Source organism: Macaca thibetana, chromosome 4, assembly GCF_024542745.1.
Source record: "Macaca thibetana thibetana isolate TM-01 chromosome 4, ASM2454274v1, whole genome shotgun sequence".
Lineage (NCBI taxonomy): Eukaryota > Metazoa > Chordata > Mammalia > Primates > Cercopithecidae > Macaca > Macaca thibetana.
Genome location: NC_065581.1, coordinates 36,669,535 through 36,690,700, shown reverse-complemented (window position 1 = coordinate 36,690,700; position 21,166 = coordinate 36,669,535). Strand labels below are relative to the sequence as shown.

Genomic DNA, 21,166 nt, shown 5'->3' with positions numbered 1-21,166 from the left:
CCAGCCCCACAGACTGCTCAGAAGACCACACTTTGTTATTTATTCTGTTTTCATTTGGGTTTATAAGAGTATCCCACATCTTTTAATTTAATGAAAGACTTAAGTGCTATGTTAGGGAAAGATTTGTGAAATTTAATTAGGAGGTAATTAAAGTTAACAACTGTCTCCAACTGGGGGTAATTAATTAGCCACCTGAAGGCTTTATCTGTTTGTAATCTCCACCCAGGCTGACAAAATGTCAAAGAATAAGAAGAAGAAATTGAAGAAGAAGCAGAAGCGCCAGGCAGAATTACTAGAGAAGCGAATGCAGGAAATTGAGGAAATGGAGAAAGAGTCGGGCCCTGGGCAAAAAAGACCAAACAAGCAAGAAGAATCAGAGAGTCCTGTTGAAAGACCCTTGAAAGAGAACCCACCTAATAAAATGACCCAAGAAAAACTTGGTATAAATAGAACATCACAAAAATTACTTTATAACACACTTTAACGTTAATTTATCATTGCTATATAATACAGTGGTTTCATACATACAACATATCTCTGGGGGTATCTTTATAAGAATATGGATCTTGTCATAAATGTTAGGCAGGTAATGTTTAAATGTAATTTGTAACTTTTCTCAGGAAATGGAACATAGATTTCATTTAACAGTTGGGTAAAAGTAAGATCTTGGCCCTTCCAGAAATGGGTTTTAGATGTTTAGTCATGTTTTTATGTCACTCACTATAAGTTCTAGAAAATGTTTTAATCTTGTGAGAAATGTTTCTGTTCTTTCATTCACACACATATGCATACATCTTTTTTTATTCGTTTGTTCCTTAGAAGAGTCAAGTACCATTGGCCAGGATCAAACACTTATGGAACGTGATACAGAGGGTGGTGCAGCAGAAATTAATTGCAATGGAGTGATTGAAGTCATTAATTATACTCAGAACAGTAATAGTGAAACATTGAGACATAAAGAGGATCTACATAATGCTAATGACTGTGATGTCCAAAATTTGAATCAGGAATCTAGTTTCCTAAGCTCCCAAAATGGAGACAGCAGCACATCTCAAGAAACAGACTCTTGTACACCTATAAAATCTGAGGTGTCAGACACCATGGTGTGCCAGTCTTCCTCAACTATAGATCAGTCATTCAGTGAACAACACATTAGCCAACTTCAAGAAAGCATTCGGGCAGAGATACCCTGTGAAGATGAACAAGAGCAAGAACATAATGGACCACTGGACAACAAAGGTACCTATGCAGCTATACTTCCTCAACACTCCTTCCCTGCACAACACAATCATAGATTTCTAGACTAAAAGTATCATTGTTTATGTAACTATAGCTTTACAACAGGTATGTCTAAGTTACCTTTAAATTGTAGTTTGTAACTAACTTTATCCATCATGTACTGGGTACACAGCATTTCATTTGTTGCTATGAGGGCAGAGCTTTTTAATTCTAGAAACTCAAGGTGTTGCTATGCTCTTTTTGTCTTAGAAAAATGTAAGTTGTCTCTTGGGTATTGCTGACTGTATTACTCTTACCTTGGAGAACTTTATTACTCATTGGGTATTTCTCTGTTCATTGAACAGTCTTATTGATGATGCCTGTTGTCTGTAGGAAAATCCACGGCTGGAAATTTTCTTGTTAATCCCCTTGAGCCAAAAAATGCAGAAAAGCTCAAGGTGAAGATTGCTGATCTTGGAAATGCTTGTTGGGTGGTAAGTTAAACTTGTCTCAATGGTGTTTTGAAGTGACTGGGAGAATGAATGAGAATTTGGACTTAGTTGTGCAAAACATCTGTAGTTCTATACCCAGATTGACACAACACTTCAGTGAATATTTTTTCACATTTAAATTAACCTTTTACTGTGGAAAAGTTTAAATATACTTACGAAAGTAGAAAGAATGGTAATGGTGATCATGAAAAGTCCTTCTGTTACCCCACCCCACTTTGGATACCCATTACCCAGATTCAGTAATCTCAACTCCTGGCCAATCTTGTATATATATATTTCGTTATTAACTTTTAGACACTCAGTGTTTATGTTCATACTCCCCTACTCCCATTTTCAAAATGATGACTAACTTATAAATTGTAACCTCCTTTTAATTCACTTAACATATTTTGGACACTTTGCTTTGTCAGCCAAAAATTTAAATACAATTCAGTTCATTACATAGTTTCCCTAGTACACTTTAATCTACGTATTTTTTTTTTTTTTTTTTTTTTTTTTTTTTTTTTTTTTTTTTTTTTTTTGAGACGGAGTCTCGCTTGTCACCCAGGCTGGAGTACAGTGGCCGGATCTCAGCTCACTGCAAGCTCTGTCTCCCAGGTTTATGCCATTTCTCCTGCCTCAGCCTCCCGAGTAGCTGGGACTACAACCTCGCTCGGCTAGTTTTTTTTTTTGTATTTTTTAGTAGAGACGGGGTTTCACCGTGTTAGCCAGGATGGTCTCGATCTCCTGACCTCGTGATCCGCCCGTCTCGGCCTCCCAAAGTGCTGGGATTACAGGCTTGAGCCACCGCGCCCGGCCTAATCTACGTATTTTTGACAGCTCTTTGTGATGAGACTCTGCACACAAATCTTTGTATATTTTCTTAGGACATGTCCTAGACATAGAATTGCTAAGTCAGAAGTTCCATGATTTCTAAAAGGGCTTTATGATGTATAGTGTCATTTAACTTACTTTAATTATTCTTAATGACATGTAATTACAAATAATTATATGTTTTTTGATGTATAGTGTCATATTACACTCAAGATACATCAGTTAGCCGGGCATGGTGGCTTACACCTGTAATCCCAGCACTTTGGGAGGCAGAGGCGGGCGGATCACGTGAGGTCAGGAGTACAAGACCAGCCTGACCACGTGAAGAAACCCCATCTCTACTAAAAATACAAAAAAATTAGCCGGGCATGTTGGCGCATGCCTATAATCCCAGCTACTCTGCAGGCTGAGGCAGGAGAATCACTTGAACCTGGGAGGCAGAAGTTGCGGTGAGCCAAGATTGCACCACTGCATTCCAGCCTGGGCAACAAGAGTGAAACTCCATCTCAAAAAAAAAGAAAAGAAAAGATACATCAGTTATTCTACCTTTAACAACTCAGAAAAGTATTTTCTTCTGTGATCTTCAGGCTAAATAGTGGAATCTCATTTTAATTGGCAAATTATTTATACTGTTGTTTTTTACTATGTATCTAATAAGAAAGTGTTTTAAGATTTTTTTGTTTGAGACAGAGTCTTGCTCTGTCACCCAGGCTGGAGTGCAGTGACACAATCTCAGCTCACTGGAACCTCTGCCTACCAGATTCAAGTGATTCTCCTGCCTCAGCCTTCTAAGTAGCTAGGATTACAGGCGTGCGCCACCATGCCCTGGCTAATTTTTGTATTTTTAGTAGAGGAGGGGTTTCACCATGTTGGGCAGGCTGGTCTCAAATTCTGGACCTCAAGTGATCTGCTCGCCTCGGCCTCCCAACGTGTTGAGATTATAGGCATGAGCCACCATGCCTGACCAAGGTTATTTTTAATGGACATCTTTTTAAAATCTATGATAGAATGATTCACACATAAATGACAGTATTCAGAGAGCCATATGCTTTTAAATGGGACATGGTTCAGACCTCAGAAGGATCTTATTTCCCATATTGATTCTAGAATATTGTGATAACCTTTTAGAAAAAACAGCTTAGCACTGACTAATAAGAATGTGGAGCAGCTTTCCAAGTAATTAGAATTACTCCACTACGCTATCATCTGGTCCGGGTCACCCTGGATAACTTCAGTAGTGACTGCAATAGCTTCTTCACTTTCTCCCTTCTGCTGACCTAGCTCCCCATAGACTGTTGGCAACACATCTATCAGAGTGATACTCTTATTTTTTAATTTGTACATGTTCATGAGGTATAAGTGCAGTTTGCTAGGTTGATATATTGCATTGTGGTGAAGTCAGGGCCTTCAATGGACCCATCACTGGAACAGTGCACATTGTAACCACCAAGCAACCTCCCTTCGTCTACCCTTTCACCCCACCCTCTGAGTCTTCATTGTTCATCATTCCACAGTGCCTCCACGTGGACACATTATGTAGCTCCCACTTACAAGTGAAAACGTGGTATTTATCTTTGTTTGAGTTGTTTCAATTACGATAATGGCATCCAGTTCCATCCATGTTGCTGCAAAACACGTGATTTCATTCTTTTTTATGGCTGAATGGTAATTGTGTACCATTCCATACCACATTTTCTTTATCTACTCCTAGAAACTTGAGTTGATTCCACACTTTTTATTATGAATAGTGCTGTGATAAACATACAAGTACAGGTATTTTTTGATATGATTTATTTTCCTTTGGGCAGATAGCAGTGGAACTGCTAGATCATGTGGTAGTTTTATTTTTTGTTCTTTGAGAAATTTTCATACTACTTTCTTTCTTTTCTTTTCTTTTTTTTTTTTAAATGGAGTCTCACTCCGTTGCCCAGGCTGGAGTGCAGTGATGCGATCTCTGCTCACTGCAGCTTCTCCTTCCCAGGTTCAAGCAATTCTCCTGCCTCACCCTCCCGAGTAGCTGGGACTACAGGCACGTGCTGCCACGGCCGGCTAATTTTTTGTATTTTTAGTAGAGACAGGGTTTCACCTTGTCGGCCAGCATGGTCTTGATCTCCTAACCTCGTAATCTGCCTACCTCGGACTCCTGAAGTGCTGGGATTACAGCCATGAGCCACCACGACTGGCCTTTCATACTATTTTCTATAGGGATTGTGCTGATTTTCATTCCCACCAAGAGTGTATAAGAATTCCCTTTTCTCCACATCCTCTCCAACATGTTTTTTTTTGTTTTTTTGGGGGTTTTTTTTTGTATTTTTAGTAATAGCCACTCCGATTGGTGAAAGATATCTCATTGTGATTTTAATTTGCATTTCTCTGCTGGTTAGTGATAGTGGACATTTTTTCATGTATTTGTTGGCCATTTGTCTTCTTTTGAAAAATCTCTATTCATGTCCTTAGCCTACCTTTTAATGGGATTATTTGGGGGTTTTTTCGTTGAGTTGTTTGAGTTTCTTGTAAATTCTGGATGTTAGTTCCCTGTTGGGTCATATAGTTTGCAGATATTTTCTCCCATTTTGCAGGTTGCCATTGACTCTTGATTATTTCTTTTGCTGTGCAGAAGCTTTTTTGTTTAAGTCCCATTTGTCTATTTATATTTTTGTTGCCTGTGCTTTTGAGGTCTTTGTCATGAGTATCAGGTCTTATATTCAAGTCTTTAATCGGTCTTGAGTTGATTTTTGTGTATGGTGAGTGATAGGGATCTTTTATTCCTCTGCATATGCCAGTCCAGTTTTCCCAGAACCATTTACTGAAAAGGATGTCTTTTCCCCAGTGAATGTGCTTGTTGACTTTTCAAAGACCAGTTTGCTGTTAAGTATGTGGCTTTATTTCTAGGTTCTCTATTCTGTTCCATTGATCTGTGTATCTATTTTAATACTAATACATGCTGTTTTAGTTGCTATAACCTTATATAATTTAAGTCAGATAGTGTAATGCTTCTAGCTTTTTTCTTTTTGCTTAGGATTCCTTTGGCTGTTTAGGTACTTTTTTTGTGAATTTTAGAATTGTTTTTTCTAATTCTGTGAAAAAATGACATTGGTATTTTGAAAAGAATTACATTGAACCTATAGATTGCTTTGGATAGTGTGATTGTTTTTAAAACTTTTTTTAATTTTTAGTGGGTGCATACTAGGTGTATGTATTTGTGGGATATCTGAGATGTTTTGACACAGGCATGCACTGTGAAATAATCACATCGTGGAGAATGGGGTATCCATCCCCTTAAGCATTTATCCTTTGTGTTGTGACAATCCAATTATACTCTTCTCGTTATTTTTAAATATATAATTATTCACTGTAGTCACCCTGTTGTGCTATCAAAGAGTAGATCTTATTATTTGTAAGTAATTTTTTTATACCCATTAATCATCCTTACCTCCCCACTTCTCCCACACTACCCTTCCCAGCCTCTGGTAACCATCCTTCTACTCTCTGTATCCTTGAGTTCTATTGTTTTGATTTTTAGCTCCAACAAATAAGTGAGAACATGTGAAATTTGTCTTTCTGTGTCTGGCTTATTTCACTTAACATAATGATATCCAGTTCCATCCATGTTGTTGTAAATGACAAGATCCCATTCTTTTTATGGCTGAATAGTACTTCACTGTGTATATGCACCACATTTTTTTATTCATCTGTTGATGGACACTTCGGTTGCTTCCAAATCTTAGAAAATGTGAACAGTGCTACAACAAACATCAGAGTGCAGACATCTTTTTTGTATACAGATTTCCTTTTGTTCGATTATTTACGCAGCAATGGGATTGCTGGATAGCTCTATTTTTAGTTTTCTGAGGGACCTCCAAACTGTTCTCCATGGTGGTTGTAACCAGTTTACATTCCTACCAACAGTGCATGAAGGTTCCCTTTTCTCCGTATCCTTGCCAGCATTTGTTATTGCCAACTTTTGGACGTAAGCCATTTTAACTAGGGTGAGATGCTCTCGTTGTAGCTTCGATTTGCCTCTCTCTGATGGTCAGTGATGTTGAGCACCTTTTCATATGCCTCTTTGCCATTTGCATGTGTTTTGAGAAATGTCTATTCAAATCTTTGGCCCATTTTTTGATCAGATTATTAGATTTTTTTTCCTATAGAGTTGCTTGAGCTCCTTTTATATTCTGGTTATTCCCCTGTCAGATGGGTAATTTGCAAATATTTTCTCCCATTCTATGGGTTGTCTCTTCACTTTGTTGATTGTTTTCTTTGCTGTGCAGAAGCTGTTTAACTTCATGTTATCCCATTTGTCCATTTTTGTTTTGGTTGCCTGTGCTTGTGAGGTATTGCTCAAGAAAATTTTTGCCCAGACCAGTGTCCTGGAGATTTTCCCAAATGTTTCCTTATAGTATCTTCAAAGTTTGAGATCTTAGATTTCAGTCTTTGATCTATTTTGATTTGATTTTTATGTATTATGGGAGATAGGAATTGAGTTTCATTTTTCTGCATATGGGTATCTAGTTTTCCCAGCAACATTTTTGACTGCCTGTATCTTGAAAAGTTGCTGTAGTTTTTTTTGATTGGTTGATCTGTCTTTCTACTTAGGGTAAGAATAGTTTACATACTACAGTTAACAGTGTTATAATATTCTGTGTTTTTCTGTATATTTACTGGTGAGTTTTGTACCTTCACATGATTACTTATTGCTCATTAATGAGTTTTCTTTCTGATTGAAGAAAGATTTTCTTTCTTTAAGATTTCTTGTAAGGACAAGTCTGGTGTTGATAAAATCCCTCAGCTTTTTTTTTTTTTTTAATCCCTCAGCTTTTGTTTCTTGTGGGAAAGTCTCCTCCCTCTCCCCAGTATTTGCCTGGGGATCAGTGGGCCTCCTGTATCTGGATGCCTTAACTCACTTGTTAGACTTGGGAAATTTTTATCTACTATTTTCTTTTTTTTTTTTTTTTGAGACGGAGTCTCGCTGTGTCTCCCAGGCTGGAGTGCAGTGGCGTGATCTCGGCTCACTGCAAGCTCCGCCTCCCGGGTTCACGCCATTCTCCCGCCTCAGCCTCCCAAGTAGCTGAGACTACAGGCGCCCGCCACCACGCCCGGCTAGTTTTTTGTATTTTTAGTAGAGACGGGGTTTCACCATGTTAGCCAGGATAGTCTTGATCTCCTGACCTCGTGATCCACCCGCCTCGGCCTCCCAAAGTGCTGGGATTACAGGCTTGAGCCACCGCGCCCGGCCTATCTACTATTTTCTTAAAGAGGTTTTCTAAACTTAAAAAAAAAAATTATTCATTTAATTAATTTATTATTATTATTATTTAGAAACAGGGTCTCTGTTGCTCAGGTAGAAATGAAGTGGTGCCATCATAGCTTCTTGCAACCTTTAACTCCTGGGTTCAAGCAGTCCTTCTGCCCTAGCCTCCTGAGTAGCTGAGACTACAGGCACACACCACCAGGCTCAGCTAATTTTTTTTATTTCCTTATATTTATCTGACTAGAATATTTCAGAGGACCTGTCTTCAAGTTCTCAGATTCTTCTGCTTGTCCTAGTCTATTATTGAAGCTTTCGAATGTATTTTGTATTTCCTTAAATAAATTTTTTATTTAATTTATTAATTTATTTGAGACATGGTCTCACTGTGTCACCCAGGCTGGAATGCAGTGGTATGATCACAGCTCACTGCAGCTTCAATCTCCTGGGCTCAAGCGATCCTCCTGCCTCAGCCTCCTGAGTAGCTGGGACCCCAGGTACATGCCAACACACTTATCTAATTTTTTTTAGTAGAGACAAGGTCTCACTATGTTGCCCAGGCTTGTCTCGAACTCCTGGGCTCAAGCACCTTAGCCTCCAAAAGTGCTAGGATTACAGATGTGAGCAACTGTGCCCTGCTTCAATGAGTTTTTTAGTTCTAGAATTTCTGGGATTTGTTGTTGTTGTTAAGATATCTGTCACCTTGGCCGGGCGCGGTGGCTCAAGCCTGTAATCCCAGCACTTTGGGAGGCCGAGACGGGCGGATCACGAGGTCAGCAGATCGAGACCATCCTGGCTGACCCGGTGAAACCCCGTCTCTACTAAAAATACAAAAAACTAGCCGGGCGAGGTGGCGGGCGCCTGTAGTCCCAGCTACTCGGGAGGCTGAGGCAGGAGAATGGCGTAAACCCGGGAGGCGGAGCTTGCAGTGAGCTGAGATCCGGCCACTGCATTCCAGCCTGGGCGACAGAGCGAGACTCCGTCTCAAAAAAAAAAAAAAAAAAAAAAAAGTTATCTGTCACCTTGGTAAATTTCTCATTCAAAATCTTGAATGGATTTTCTGATTTCCTGGTATTGATTTTCAGATTTCTTTTGCATCTAATTAAGCTTCTTTAAAATGAATATTTTGATGTATTTGGCATTTCAAGGGATTCTTTTTTGTTCGGATCTGTTGCTGGACAATTGTTGTGGTCCTTTGGTGCTGTCATATTTACCTGTTTATGTTTTCTGTGTCTTCCATTGATATCTGCATGTTTGTTGCAGTAGTCACTTGTTTCAATTTTTTTGAAATTGCTTTCGTAGGGGAGAATATTTTTCTGAAGTTGTATATATGTCGTTGGTTAAGTAAGATACTTTTTGATTTTGATTTTGGGTACCTCTGGTAGTCTGGTTTTTGTATAACTTTTTTAGCAGTACACAGGGTCAGGGGTATCTGCAGTTTCCTCTGTGGCTTAGGGTACAGTTTAGGTTGTGGTGAGGTTTTGCTGGGGACTTGGATGCCAACTGAGCCAGTCTTTGAACCCTGATGGTGGCATTAGTGGGCTGAGTGTTCCTGTTTTTAGGCCCCAGAGCAGTTTACGTTGGTTCCCGTGTTAATGGGTCTTGGAGGGGTGAATTCTTGGGTCTCTGACTGGGTATATGGGCAGGTTCTCAGGCCCCTGGGCAGCTGGTATAATGTGGGGGATGGCAGTTAGAGTGGTGGAGCAACCCGCTGGGACCCAAGCAGTCTGTGTTGTTGTTGTTAGCTGTGATGGGTCGGAGGGGGCTAGTCCCTAGTTTTACAGCCGCTCATAGCAGGGCAATGGATATTTTCCTAAGTGTGCTTAGAGAAGCTTGGTCTCTGCTGTCCGTCTCCCAGCTGGGTGGCAGTTGCAGCCGTGTCACCCAAGGGCAGCGCATAGCCCAGCTGTAAACTCTCAAAATGGTGCCAGCTGTTGGCCTGTGACTGAAGGGTAGGTTCCCTCTCAAATGAACAGCATGGGCAAGGAACTGTGGGGAGTTATGGTACACTCAAGTCTCAGTCTCACAGAAGCCTGTTTTCTTAGTTATGCATAGGAGAGCCTGGTTTCCCTGTCCCTCCTCAGCCAAGTGGCAGCTACAGCCAGGTCAGCCCGAAAGGGCAAGGCACAACCTAGCATTAAACTCTGAAAATAGCACTTTATGCCTGGGACCAGAGAAGGGAGGGTCCCTCTTAGGCCAGCAGCACGGGGAAGGAGCTGTGGGGAATGTGGTCCACTCACATCTTGGTCTCAACAGCAGCCCATGGCAGGGTGATGGGGACCCTCCCGGGAGTGCATGAGAGTGCTAGCCTCCCCTCTCCTTCTTCAGAGCAGTGGAGGGACAGCAGCTGTGTCTGCAGATCCCTGGTATCAAGGCTGTCAAAATGGCACCCAGCTGAAGCCGCTTAGATTCAGATGCCTGTGGGATTCTCTTTGGGTTCCCTTTTTGGAGCAACATCTGTCCAAACTTTAGGCAGTTCTGTATGTCAGGCCTGAGGCCCTAGTTGGTTCAGGGTTTCTCCCATAACCAAGGTCATAAAACCCATTTTCAGAATGTGGAATGCTGGGGATTTCTCTCTTACTGTATGCCCATGCCAGTTTCCTCAAACCCTTTCCTTACTTCTGGTGCTTCCTATCACTTCTCTGGTGAATCCTAGCATTCTTTCCTGGACAATCTGTTCAAAATGTGGGTATCTTCTGACTGTTCTAGTTCCTTTCTGTGGATGAGGCACATACTACCTGTGTCTAGTCGGCCATTTTAAATGTAAGTCAAGTCATATATTCTCTAAACTTTGCAGTGGCTCCCTTCAGAATGAATACCAAAGTCCTTACCCACACACCACCAAGCAAAGAGAACTTACTCTTCCTTCTGCTTGGAATCCTCTTCACGTACAACTCCTTCATTTTCTTTAAGTTTTTACCCAGATATCACTTATCAGGGAGATCTTCCCCCCTAAACACCTAATGTAATTAACAAACTGCCACTCCCCAAACACATACCTTTATCATATTCACTCATGTATTTGCCTACTCTTCCTTTCTCCCTGTAACTTTTTTTTCTCCACAACACTTAACACAACCTAATATTGTATGTTTATTTGCTTAATAAGCCTCTCAATAGAATGTACATCATATCACAACAAAGTTTTTCTGGTTTACTGCTGTATCTATATTTAGTACTTAGAACAGTGCCTGGTACATAGCAGGTACTCAGTAAATATTTTAGCAAATAAATTGTGGAGAAATGTATTGACTCTAACAAATATCACACTGTACAAATGTCAAATGCCAGTTTCCTGTCCACACCATGTTTCAGGCTCCTGTGCCTTTATGTTTGGAACACCTTCATGTGTGTTTTCTTACCTATGTGGCACACTTTTCTTTATTCCGGTAGAGTCTTCTGTTACTTACATCACAACAGAATTAATCTCTCTTCAACTTTTATAACAAGTCTACTCTGTTAATTCATTCCCACCCTGTGATAACCCGTTAGTCCATTCGTGAAGGCAACCCCTCATGACCCAGCCACCTCTTAAAGGCTTAAAGGTCCCACCTGCTAGTAGTACTGTGAACATCGGACATGAAGTTTCAATATTAGTTTCAAAGGGGACAGACATTCAAACCATAGCAGTGTCTCTGCATTTAAAATGACTGCGTTCTTGGCTCACACCTGTAATCCCAGCACTTTGGGAGGCTGAGGTGGGCGGATCACGAGGTCGGGAGATCGAGACCATCCTGGCTAACACAGTGAAACCCCGTCTCTACTAAAAATACAAAAAAGAAATTAGCCGGACTTGGTGGCGGGCACCTGTAGTCCCAGCTACTCGGGAGGCTGAGGCAGGAGAATGGCGTGAACCCAGGAGGCGGAGCTTGCAGTGAGCCGAGATCACACCACTGCACTCCAGCCTGGGCGACAGAGCGAGACTCCATCTCAAAAGAAAAAAAATGACTATGTTCTTTTCACCCATTCACTCATTCAGCAAACATATTGGCACATACTCTGATGTAGGCATTAGGACACAGTGGTGAACAATACATGTGTGTTGCACCCCATTGGATTCAGATTGGATCTCACTTCTTGATCTCTTCAGCACATCAGCATATGGCATTCAGTAATGGAATTTTACATAATTTTTAATGAGCTGTATTATTAAAAATATTAAAAATACAGTCAACTTTTGAACAACATAGGTTTGAACTACACAAGTCCACTTATACACAGATTTTTTTTAACCAAACAAGGATCGAAAACAGTATTCGAGGAATGTGAAATGCACATATATGGAGGGCTGGCTTTTTGTATATTTGAGTTCTGGGCCAACTGTGAAACTTGAGTTTGCACAGATTTTGTTATGCTCAGGGAATTCGGAAACTAATCCCCGAAGTACACTGAGGGACCACTGTACTAAGCTTTTTATTCTTTTTTTTTCTTTTCTTTTTCTTTTTCTTTTTTGCTTATCAGGCATGCATTTATTTACACAGTGGGGGAGACAGTGAGTTATTGAAGCTTTTATTTAAAACTTTGCCTACTTCTTTCACCAGTTTTTCCCTCCCCGTAACAGTATTTACCTTTATATTACTAATAACAGGTTATATTACTCCAATTTTGTTTTCAGTGTTACATATTATTTTTTTCCTCCTGGAAAATAGGACTTATCTAGCATCACAGCACAAATTCCTCATTTCCCCAATGTAATCTGATTTTTGGCTACATGATCATTCCATGTTTATATCATTGAGACTCTAATGCTATCCTCAGCTGGAGTGAGCATATATTTTGGTTCCTTTTCCTTTCTGAACCTTTCCATGGTTTCCTTCCGTTCTGAAACATGTTATAAAACATAACATAATGAAACATAACATGTTTCATTTGCTTAGTTTTCTTTGTACTGTTGATCACTTAATTCAATCCCATACTTTTACCCAGTGTTGTAAATACACTTTAATATGTACAGATACGGCCGGGCGCGGTGGCTCAAGCCTGTAATCCCAGCACTTTGGGAGGCCGAGACGGGCGGATCACGAGGTCAGGAGATCAAGACCATCCTGGCTAACACAATGAAACCCCGTCTCTACTAAAAATACAAAAAAATTAGCCGGGCGAGGTGGCGGGTGCCTGTAGTCCCAGCTACTCGGGAAGCTGAGGCAGGAGAATGGCATAAACCCGGGAGGTGGAGCTTGCAGTGAGCCGAGATAGCGCCACTGCACTCCAGCCTGGGCGACAGAGCGAGACTCCGTCTCAAAAAAAAAAAAAAAAAAAAAAAAAATGTACAGATACATTGAGTGTTCTTTCTACTATTATCTTTCTAAAGCGCTCTATCCTAGAACCTGGAGTCTTCTAATCTCTGTTCATCTGATTGGGTTGCCCTGTAGGTCTGCTACATAACTATCACTTGGGATTTCCCTTCACCGTCATCGTGGAGATTTATTATTTTCTCTATATATATATATCCCCTGTTTTCTGTGTCTCCTTTCTTTCTTGGTTTATGTCATCTTTTTTGTAGAGTACATGCAACATAAAATAGTTTCCTGAGAAAGGGTATGAGATTGGGTGGGAGAAGGGTAGGATTTGCACATCTGATCGTCTTTATTCTGCTTTCACACTCAGTTTCCTATGTAGAGAATTCTAGGCTAGAAAACATTTTCTTTCAGAATGTCGTTGCTCCATTGCTTTTTAGTTTCCAGTCTTGATGGTACTAAAGACCGATGCCATTCTAATTCTTAATCTTTATATGAAACCTTTTCCCCCAGTGGAAGTAACATAATTTCATAGTGATGTGCCGCACTCAGCCTGTTTTCACCTCTCATACTAAAGATTTGATGTTCACTTTCAACATTGAAACTCTGATTCTTTGGTTTTGAATCTTAATTTTTTTTTTTTTAGGCGAGAAAGTGTCACAGTTAAAAAGAGTAATCTTTCAGAAAGCCATATTTATGAATGAAAATAAAATGTCTAGTATGTACTTAAAATCTGGTGTAGGTGCAGTGGCAGGGTTGGGATACAGTTGAAAATAGACTGGCAATGAGTGGTAATTGCTTTGTGACACTAGTATAATAAATGGCATGGGGTTCATGATTCTTTCTACTTTTGTATATATTTGAAATTTTCCATGATAAAAATAAATGAATAATGAAGGAAAAAAGCAGCTTAGTATGAGTCATATACAGGAAACAAAATTCAGTTATTCAAATGTGATAGAAAAGTGTGGAAGACGATTCTCTAATCCCATTGAAATTTAAAAACAGGGAACTGTGTTTGTGAAAAGAGGAAATTACACAGAGAAAGCCTTCAGGTAGAAAACTAGTATAGACCAGGGCTTCAAAGGGTACTAGATGAAATTTGACTAAAACAGCAAAAAGTACTCTAGGTAGAACATCAGCATCACCAATAAAGGCACAGAAAGATACTTATTAAAGACAAGTATAGTAAATTGCAAGGTTAAAGAGTTTGGATTCCTTGGTGTGGTAGCTCACGCCTGTAATCCCAGCACTTTGGGAGGCCAAGGCGGGTGGATCACTTGAGCCCAGGAGTTTTGAGTCCAGCATGGGCAACATAGCAAGACCTCATCTTTACTAAAACAATTTTTAAAAAGAATAAAGCTGTTGTTGTTTCCTAGACCTGTGTATCTATATTAAGTTTAGGCTCATTTGTTTGTAAAAATAATTTGGAGTAGCTGTGTGTAAGGCAAAGGATTGTTGGAGCTAATAACATAAAAATGCTGTTTAAGAAATAAGCAAAGTGAGAACTTTGGTTTGGGAAAAACTTCAGAGAGTTTGTTTTCATCTTCATTGTTAAGCAGTATTGACTTGTTACTTTTTAGAATGAAGTTTAAAATACTGTTTCCTTCATTTTCTCAGCACAAACATTTCACTGAAGATATTCAAACAAGGCAGTATCGTTCCTTGGAAGTTCTGATAGGATCTGGCTATAATACCCCTGCTGACATTTGGAGCACAGCATGCATGGTAATGTTTTTTCCCCTTGGCTTTCACTTGTTAAGTGGTACATATCTTGCCCTGTTTGCTAATTTCAGTAAACCAGCAAATTAACTAGCAGAAAAGAACGTAACACAGATGACTTACCATAGGAATTCTAAATTCTGTGTCTAGAGAGGTCCGAATTCAAAAATCTGTCTGGCATTTCATTTGGTTACTGCCAAGTTCCTGTTAGGTGAAGGAACTAAATGTTTCTTACTACAGATTGTTGGGGGGAAAAATAATGAAAATAACTACTAAGAGGTGGTGTTGGTTTTGATTAGGAGATTACAAGTGTCTTTGCATTTTTAGCACTCATCTGTTTTCAGATCAGAGAAACCCCTGGCAACTGCTTCATTTTGTACAATTCTGCAGCTCCTCAGGTATCTTTGTAGCTCCCAAGATGTGAAGTCCAATCATTCATAGATTCGTAAATGGCTATTTAGTCCCCGGCAAGCAACTATTCTAGTGGTCAGATTTAGTTGATCATAAATGATTTCCTACTAATAGCCTCATGTTGGAATGTGTTACATTGTTTCTTAAAATGTATTATACTCCTTAATATCTTTAATCACCACAATTTCTAACCGTGTTTGTTTACTTGTTTCTCTTCTGTGTTGTAAGCCCCGTACTGTCAGGAATCATGGCTGTTATGTATTCATTGCCTGACACATTTTGAGTGATCGCTTACAATGTAGTTCCGATGCTAACTACCCAGAGTTATCGCACCCTTCATAGGTTAAGAGCATAGTTCCCCACAAGATTGCTCTCACTTCAGACACTAACCACAAGCCTCAGGATCCACAAGCCACCTACTGGCTTCTAACCAACTGGCTACAAATTAAGAGGTTTGCATTACCCCCTCAGAAAGTGCTAAGCTTGCTATAGTTTGTTTATAAAGAATACAAATCAGGACACACAGGGGAAAGTCTGAGAGGGTACTAAACATGAAGCTTCTATGTCCTCAGGACTTGTCACCCTCCTGGCACATTGATGTGTGTCACCACCGAGGGATGCTCACCCAAGCTTCAAGTGTTCAGAGTTTTATTGAGATGCCATTAATTAGGTATTGATTGAATCATTGGCCATGTGATTGAGCTCAGTCTTCAAGCTTTCCCTCCCTTCCCTGGAGGTTGGGAAGTTGGAAAGCCCCAATCCTCTGATCATGTGGTTGGTCTTTCCCGTATGTCCAACCTTGATCTTAAAACTATGTAGCGGCTGGCCGCAGTGGCTCATGCCTGTAATCCCAGCACTTTGGGAGGCTGAGGCAAGTGGATCACTTGAGGTCAGGAGTTTGAGACCAGCCTGACCAACATGATGAAACCCTATCTCTACTAAAAATTAGCCAGATGTGGTGCATGCCTATAATCCCAGCTACTTGGGAGGCTGAGGCAGGAGAATCGCTTGAACCTGGGAGACAGAGGTCGCAGTGAGCCAAGATCACACCATTGCACTCCAGCCTAGGCAACAAGAACGGAACATCAAAAATCCAACTATATAGGGCCCCAGCATGAGTCACTTTGTTAATATAAACTTAGATATGGTCCAAGAGACCCACCATGGATAAAGACACCTACCTCTTGGAAATTCCAAGGGTTTAGTGAAGGGGTGGCCTGCCCCTCCACACCTGTGGGTGTTTCTCATTAGGTGGAAAGAGAGACTTGAGAAAAGAAATGAGACACAGAGACAAAGTATAGAGGAAGAAAAAGTGGGCCCAGGGGACCAGCGCTCAGGATACAGAGGACCCCCGCCTGCACTGGTCTGTGAGTTCCCTCAGTATTTATTAGTCATTATCTTTACCATCTCAGAAGAAGGGAAGTGGCAGGACAATAGGGTCATAGTAGGGAGAAGGTCAGCAGTAAGACAGGAATAAAGATCTGTGTGACTTGAATAAGTTTAAGGAAAAGTGCTGTGCCTTGATATGCATATGTAAACATCTCCATAAACTTTTTTAGTGCATAAAGAGCAGCATTGCCGCTAGCACATCCCACCTTCAGCCCTAAGGTGGTTTTCTCCCATCTCAGTAAATAGAACGTGCAATGAAGTTTTACACCGAGAGGTTCCAGTGCCCAGGGATGGGCAGGAGACAGATGCCTTTCTCTATCTTAACTGCCAAGAGGCCTTCTTTCCTCTTACACTAATCCTCCTCAGCACAGACCCTTCACGGGTGTCAGGCTGGGGGACAATCCAGTCTTTCCCTTCCCACAAGGCCATATTTCAAACCATCACATGGGGAGAAAACTTGGACAATACCTGGCTTTCCTAGGCAGAGGTCCCTGCGACTTTCTGCAGTGTATGTGTCCCTGGGTACTTGAGATTAAGAGAATGGTGATGACTTTTTTTTTTTTTTGGGGGGACGGAGTCTTGCTCTATCGCCCAGGCTGGAGTGCAGTGGCATGATCTTGGCTCACTGCAAATTCCGCCTCCCCCTGCCTCAGCCTCCCGAGTAGCTGGGACTACAGGCACCTGCCACCACACCCAGCTAATTTTTTCGTATTTTTAGTAGAGACGGGGTTTCACCGTGTTAGCCAGGATGGTCTCAATCTCCTGACCTCGTGATCCATCCGCCCACTTCGGCATCCCAAAGTGCTGGGATTGCAGGTGTGAGCCACCGTGCCGGGCCCATATCATTGGTCTTTAAAGCTGATGGACTGTCTGAAGTAAGGTTTTAATATTGTTGCACAAAATGAAAGAATATTGGAATAAAATCTCAGGCTTCTTTCTTGCCACACTTTAAAGCTTTGTATTTTGAGGAATTTTATTTGAGTTAATTTGCTATAGAAAATGATAAATGATGGAGATGCCACCAGCTATAAAGTGTACCTGGTTAATAGATGGCATCTGATTTATTAAAATGTGGATTTGCTAAGATGTAGTTTTTAGTAGTGGATTAATTGTTTACTGTAAGAAGATGAGGACTTTTTTTTCTTATTCCACATTTCTATTTTGTTTGGGGGCAGTAGATCCTGCTTGATATTTAATAAAGTATTTCTAATGTCAGGCTTAAGAAGTAAGGCTGAAAGATAAAGGTGTCATTAATCTTGCCTCATAGTTCTGGACCCACTCACATGTCAGAATTTTCTTCATCAAGGAACACAAGGTACTTACCTGACATGAGACAATATCATGAAAAATTGAGCCCCATTTGATCCTCAAATTTTATTTTGCCAGTCGACATAGAAAAACAAAATGTTGCTTTAAATTTGATCATAGAGGCCAGGCGTGGTGGCTCACGCCTGTAATCCCAGCACTTTGGGAGGCTGAAGCGGGCAGATCACAAGGTCAGGTGATCGAGACCATCGTGGCTAACACTGTAAAACCCCGTCTCTACTAAAAAATACAAAAAAAAAGTTAACCGGGCATGGTGGCGGGCGCCTGTAGTCCCAGCTACTCGGGAGGCTGAGGCAGGAGAATGGCGTGAACCTGGCAGGTGGAGCTTGCAGTGAGCTGAGATCGCGGCACAGCACTCCGGCCTGGGTGACAGAGCGAGACTCCGTCTCAAAAAAAAAAAAAAAAAATTGATCATAGAGCAAAAATTCTGGAATAGCAGAAGTGCCTGAAGAGATGGATCATCCTGCATCCAAAGTAATTAATGGATGGAAAGATTAGAACCCTCTCTGAGAGGTAATGAGATGAACAAGTTGAGATTGCCTACCACATTGATGATTGAGGAATAGATAGAAGGGCAATTATAAAAAGGGAAAAGGGGACCCAGGTGTGGTGGCTTATGATTGTAATTCCAGCACTTTGGGAGGCTGAGGCAGACACATTACTTGGGGTCACGAGTTCAAGACTAGCCTAGCCAACATGGAGAAACCCTGTCTCTACTAAAAATACAAAAATTAACTGGTCGTGGTGGCACATGCCTGTAATCCCAGCTCCTTGGGAGGCTGAGGCACAAGAATCTTTTGAACCTGGGAGGCAGAGGCTGCAGTGAGCTGAAATCACACCACTGCACCCCAGCCTGGGCAACAGAGCAAGACTCTGTTTCAAAAAGGGGGGGGTGGAAAGGAGAAAATATTTGTGTAGAACATGACAGAGTGAGACTCTGTCTCAAAAAAAAAAAAAAAAAAAAAAAAAGAAAAAAAAATTTCGAACATTGGAGTCAGGACAGGTAGGACCATAACTGGCAGGATGAGATTATCTTCTTCTCTGGCCTTTGAATACCCTTCCTCCCGCTGTGGGGAAGTATGTTTATAGTCCCCAGTTGTCTTCCTTTTCTGGTAAATTCCTCTTTTGAAGTGATTGCTTTCTGGCATATGTTCCTTTTCTTCACCTTTTGCTCTCTGAAATTCAGAACAGGATTTGTGGGACTCCCATGGGCACTTGTGAGAGGTTCGGTGAATATAGCTACACATATTTAGGACATGGGGTGAAGTGCATGTCTTTGTCAACCCCAGAAGTTGGCCAATTACTAATCAAGGGAAAGGTCAGGGGAAAAACTAGAGAATATGCAGTCATCCCTCAATGTCCTCAGGGGATTGGTTCTAAGACCCCTTGCAGATACCAAAATCCACAGGTGTTCAAGTACTTTACATAAAATGGCGTAGTGTTTGCGTATAACATATATAACCGTATGGCCTCTGTATACTTAAATTGTTTCTAGATTACTTATAATACCTAATATAATATAAATGTTATGTAAAGTTGTTGTACCATATTTTTTTAACTTGGTTTTTTTGTTGTTGTTGTTTCGTTTTGTTTTTTTTTAGGGATGGGATCTTGCTCTGTTGCCCAGGCTGGAGTGCAGTGGTGTGATCATAACTCAATATAACCTCAAACTCCTGGGTTCAAGGGATCCTACCACCTCACTCCCCGAGTAGCTAGGACTATAGGCATGTGCCACCCACTTGGCTCATTTTTAAATTTTTTTCTCGTAGAGACCAGGTCTTGCTATGTTGCACAGACTGGTCTCAAACTGCTGGCTTCAAACGATCCTGCTACCTCAGCCTCCCAAAGCACTGGGATTACAGGCATGACTCACTGTGCCTGTCCTTTACTTGTTTTTTTATTGTGCTGTTGTTGCTGTTTCTGAATATTTTTAATCTGCAGTCAGTTGAATCTGAGCATGTGGAACCTCAGACACCCAGGGCTGACTAACTTAATTCTTGGTCAGATGTTTCAGTAAGGGAGTGAATCTTTCAGAAATGGGATCCAAAGGGGTTTATCCGTAACTGTCTTTGTCTAGAATTCTTAAGGCTACTAAAATCCTTAAACTATCAAAATCCAAAGTGTAGTAATTTAACCCAAGAGCTCTTTCTCCATCATCACCAATTCACAATCTGAGCTGCCTGAATGAAAAGGCAGAAATGTCTGCAGGTGGTTATAACTTCTAGCACTATGCACAATAGCTGTTTAGATTTCACCAAAGATTGTCACCTTTGTTCAACAGCAATAAGTCAGTGGAGGCCAGATTTTGAATGCTATTTTAGTAAGTAATATTTTGAGTTCTTTTTGTATAATGTCCTTATCCTATACAATGAAAGCTATAGGTTTGCTTTTATTTATTTTTTTGTTTTTGCTGCCATAGTGTTCCGCTAAACAGAGGTAATACAAACACCAAAAAACAGAGTATAATCTCATCTCTTTCACAGTTCTATAATAAAATCACTAGGACGTGTGTCTTTACAGTAGATTCCTGCAGTTGGTATGTGCAGAAGTATCTGGATCCCAGGCATTGCTGTCAGTGAAGGTAAAGGACAGCTGGGTATTTGCTGTATTCAAGAGATGGGAGTGATTAAATGCACAGCTCCCAAAGTTAGACATTCTAAACAGGGAAAGAAGCAGGAGGAATTGAGAGAGGCAAGCATTTGTTCCCCAGGAATGATGGCGTTATAGTTAATTAACTATAGGACCTTCATTATAACCCCAGTGAATAGCACACAGTTGAGAGGAAGGCTTTAAGCTGACACCAGCCGGGGTGCACTAGACCCCTGGGGCAAGATAGTCTCCATTTTAATCATTCATAGCTTGTACGATCTGTTCACGTAACTGGATGTTGGAATATTTATTTTAGGCATGCTTTGATTACCAAAGAAAAATTAAAGCTTTAAGTCTATAGTAGTACCTTGCCCTTATTGTTTACTTTTTGTCTATATCAATTAATGAGAACTTAAATGGATAGGCCTTTCCTCTTAACTGAAAAAGGACTCAGCCCTTGGCCCTCTTCTCTCTCTTCCTGGGGGATTTCATCAAGTCCCATGATGTCTCTAGCCTCAGCTCATCTCTATACTTAATCCAACTTTTTATGTCCAACTGTCTGCTTGACAACTCCATTTGAATATCTGATAAATATCTCAAATGTAACATTTTCAAAATAGAGTGCTTGGTTCACCCTACACATCCTGTTTTTGTAAATTATCCCCCTGTTCACCCAGCCACTTAGACTAAAAGCTTAGAAC

The 21,166-nt window shown here is 40.7% G+C and overlaps 1 protein-coding gene across 2 annotated transcripts in view; it reads left to right on the top strand.

Annotated features, from left to right (window-relative positions):
- The window catches only part of SRPK1 (SRSF protein kinase 1), a 92,474-nt gene that overhangs the window by 52,236 nt on the left and 19,072 nt on the right, over positions 1–21,166 (top strand). For both annotated transcript variants that reach the window (XM_050787597.1, XM_050787596.1), the window contains 4 exons: positions 227–440; positions 820–1,239; positions 1,612–1,712; positions 14,649–14,756. In XM_050787597.1, the coding sequence (XP_050643554.1) occupies positions 227–440; positions 820–1,239; positions 1,612–1,712; positions 14,649–14,756 (843 nt within the window). The remainder of the gene's footprint in view (positions 1–226; positions 441–819; positions 1,240–1,611; positions 1,713–14,648; positions 14,757–21,166) is intronic.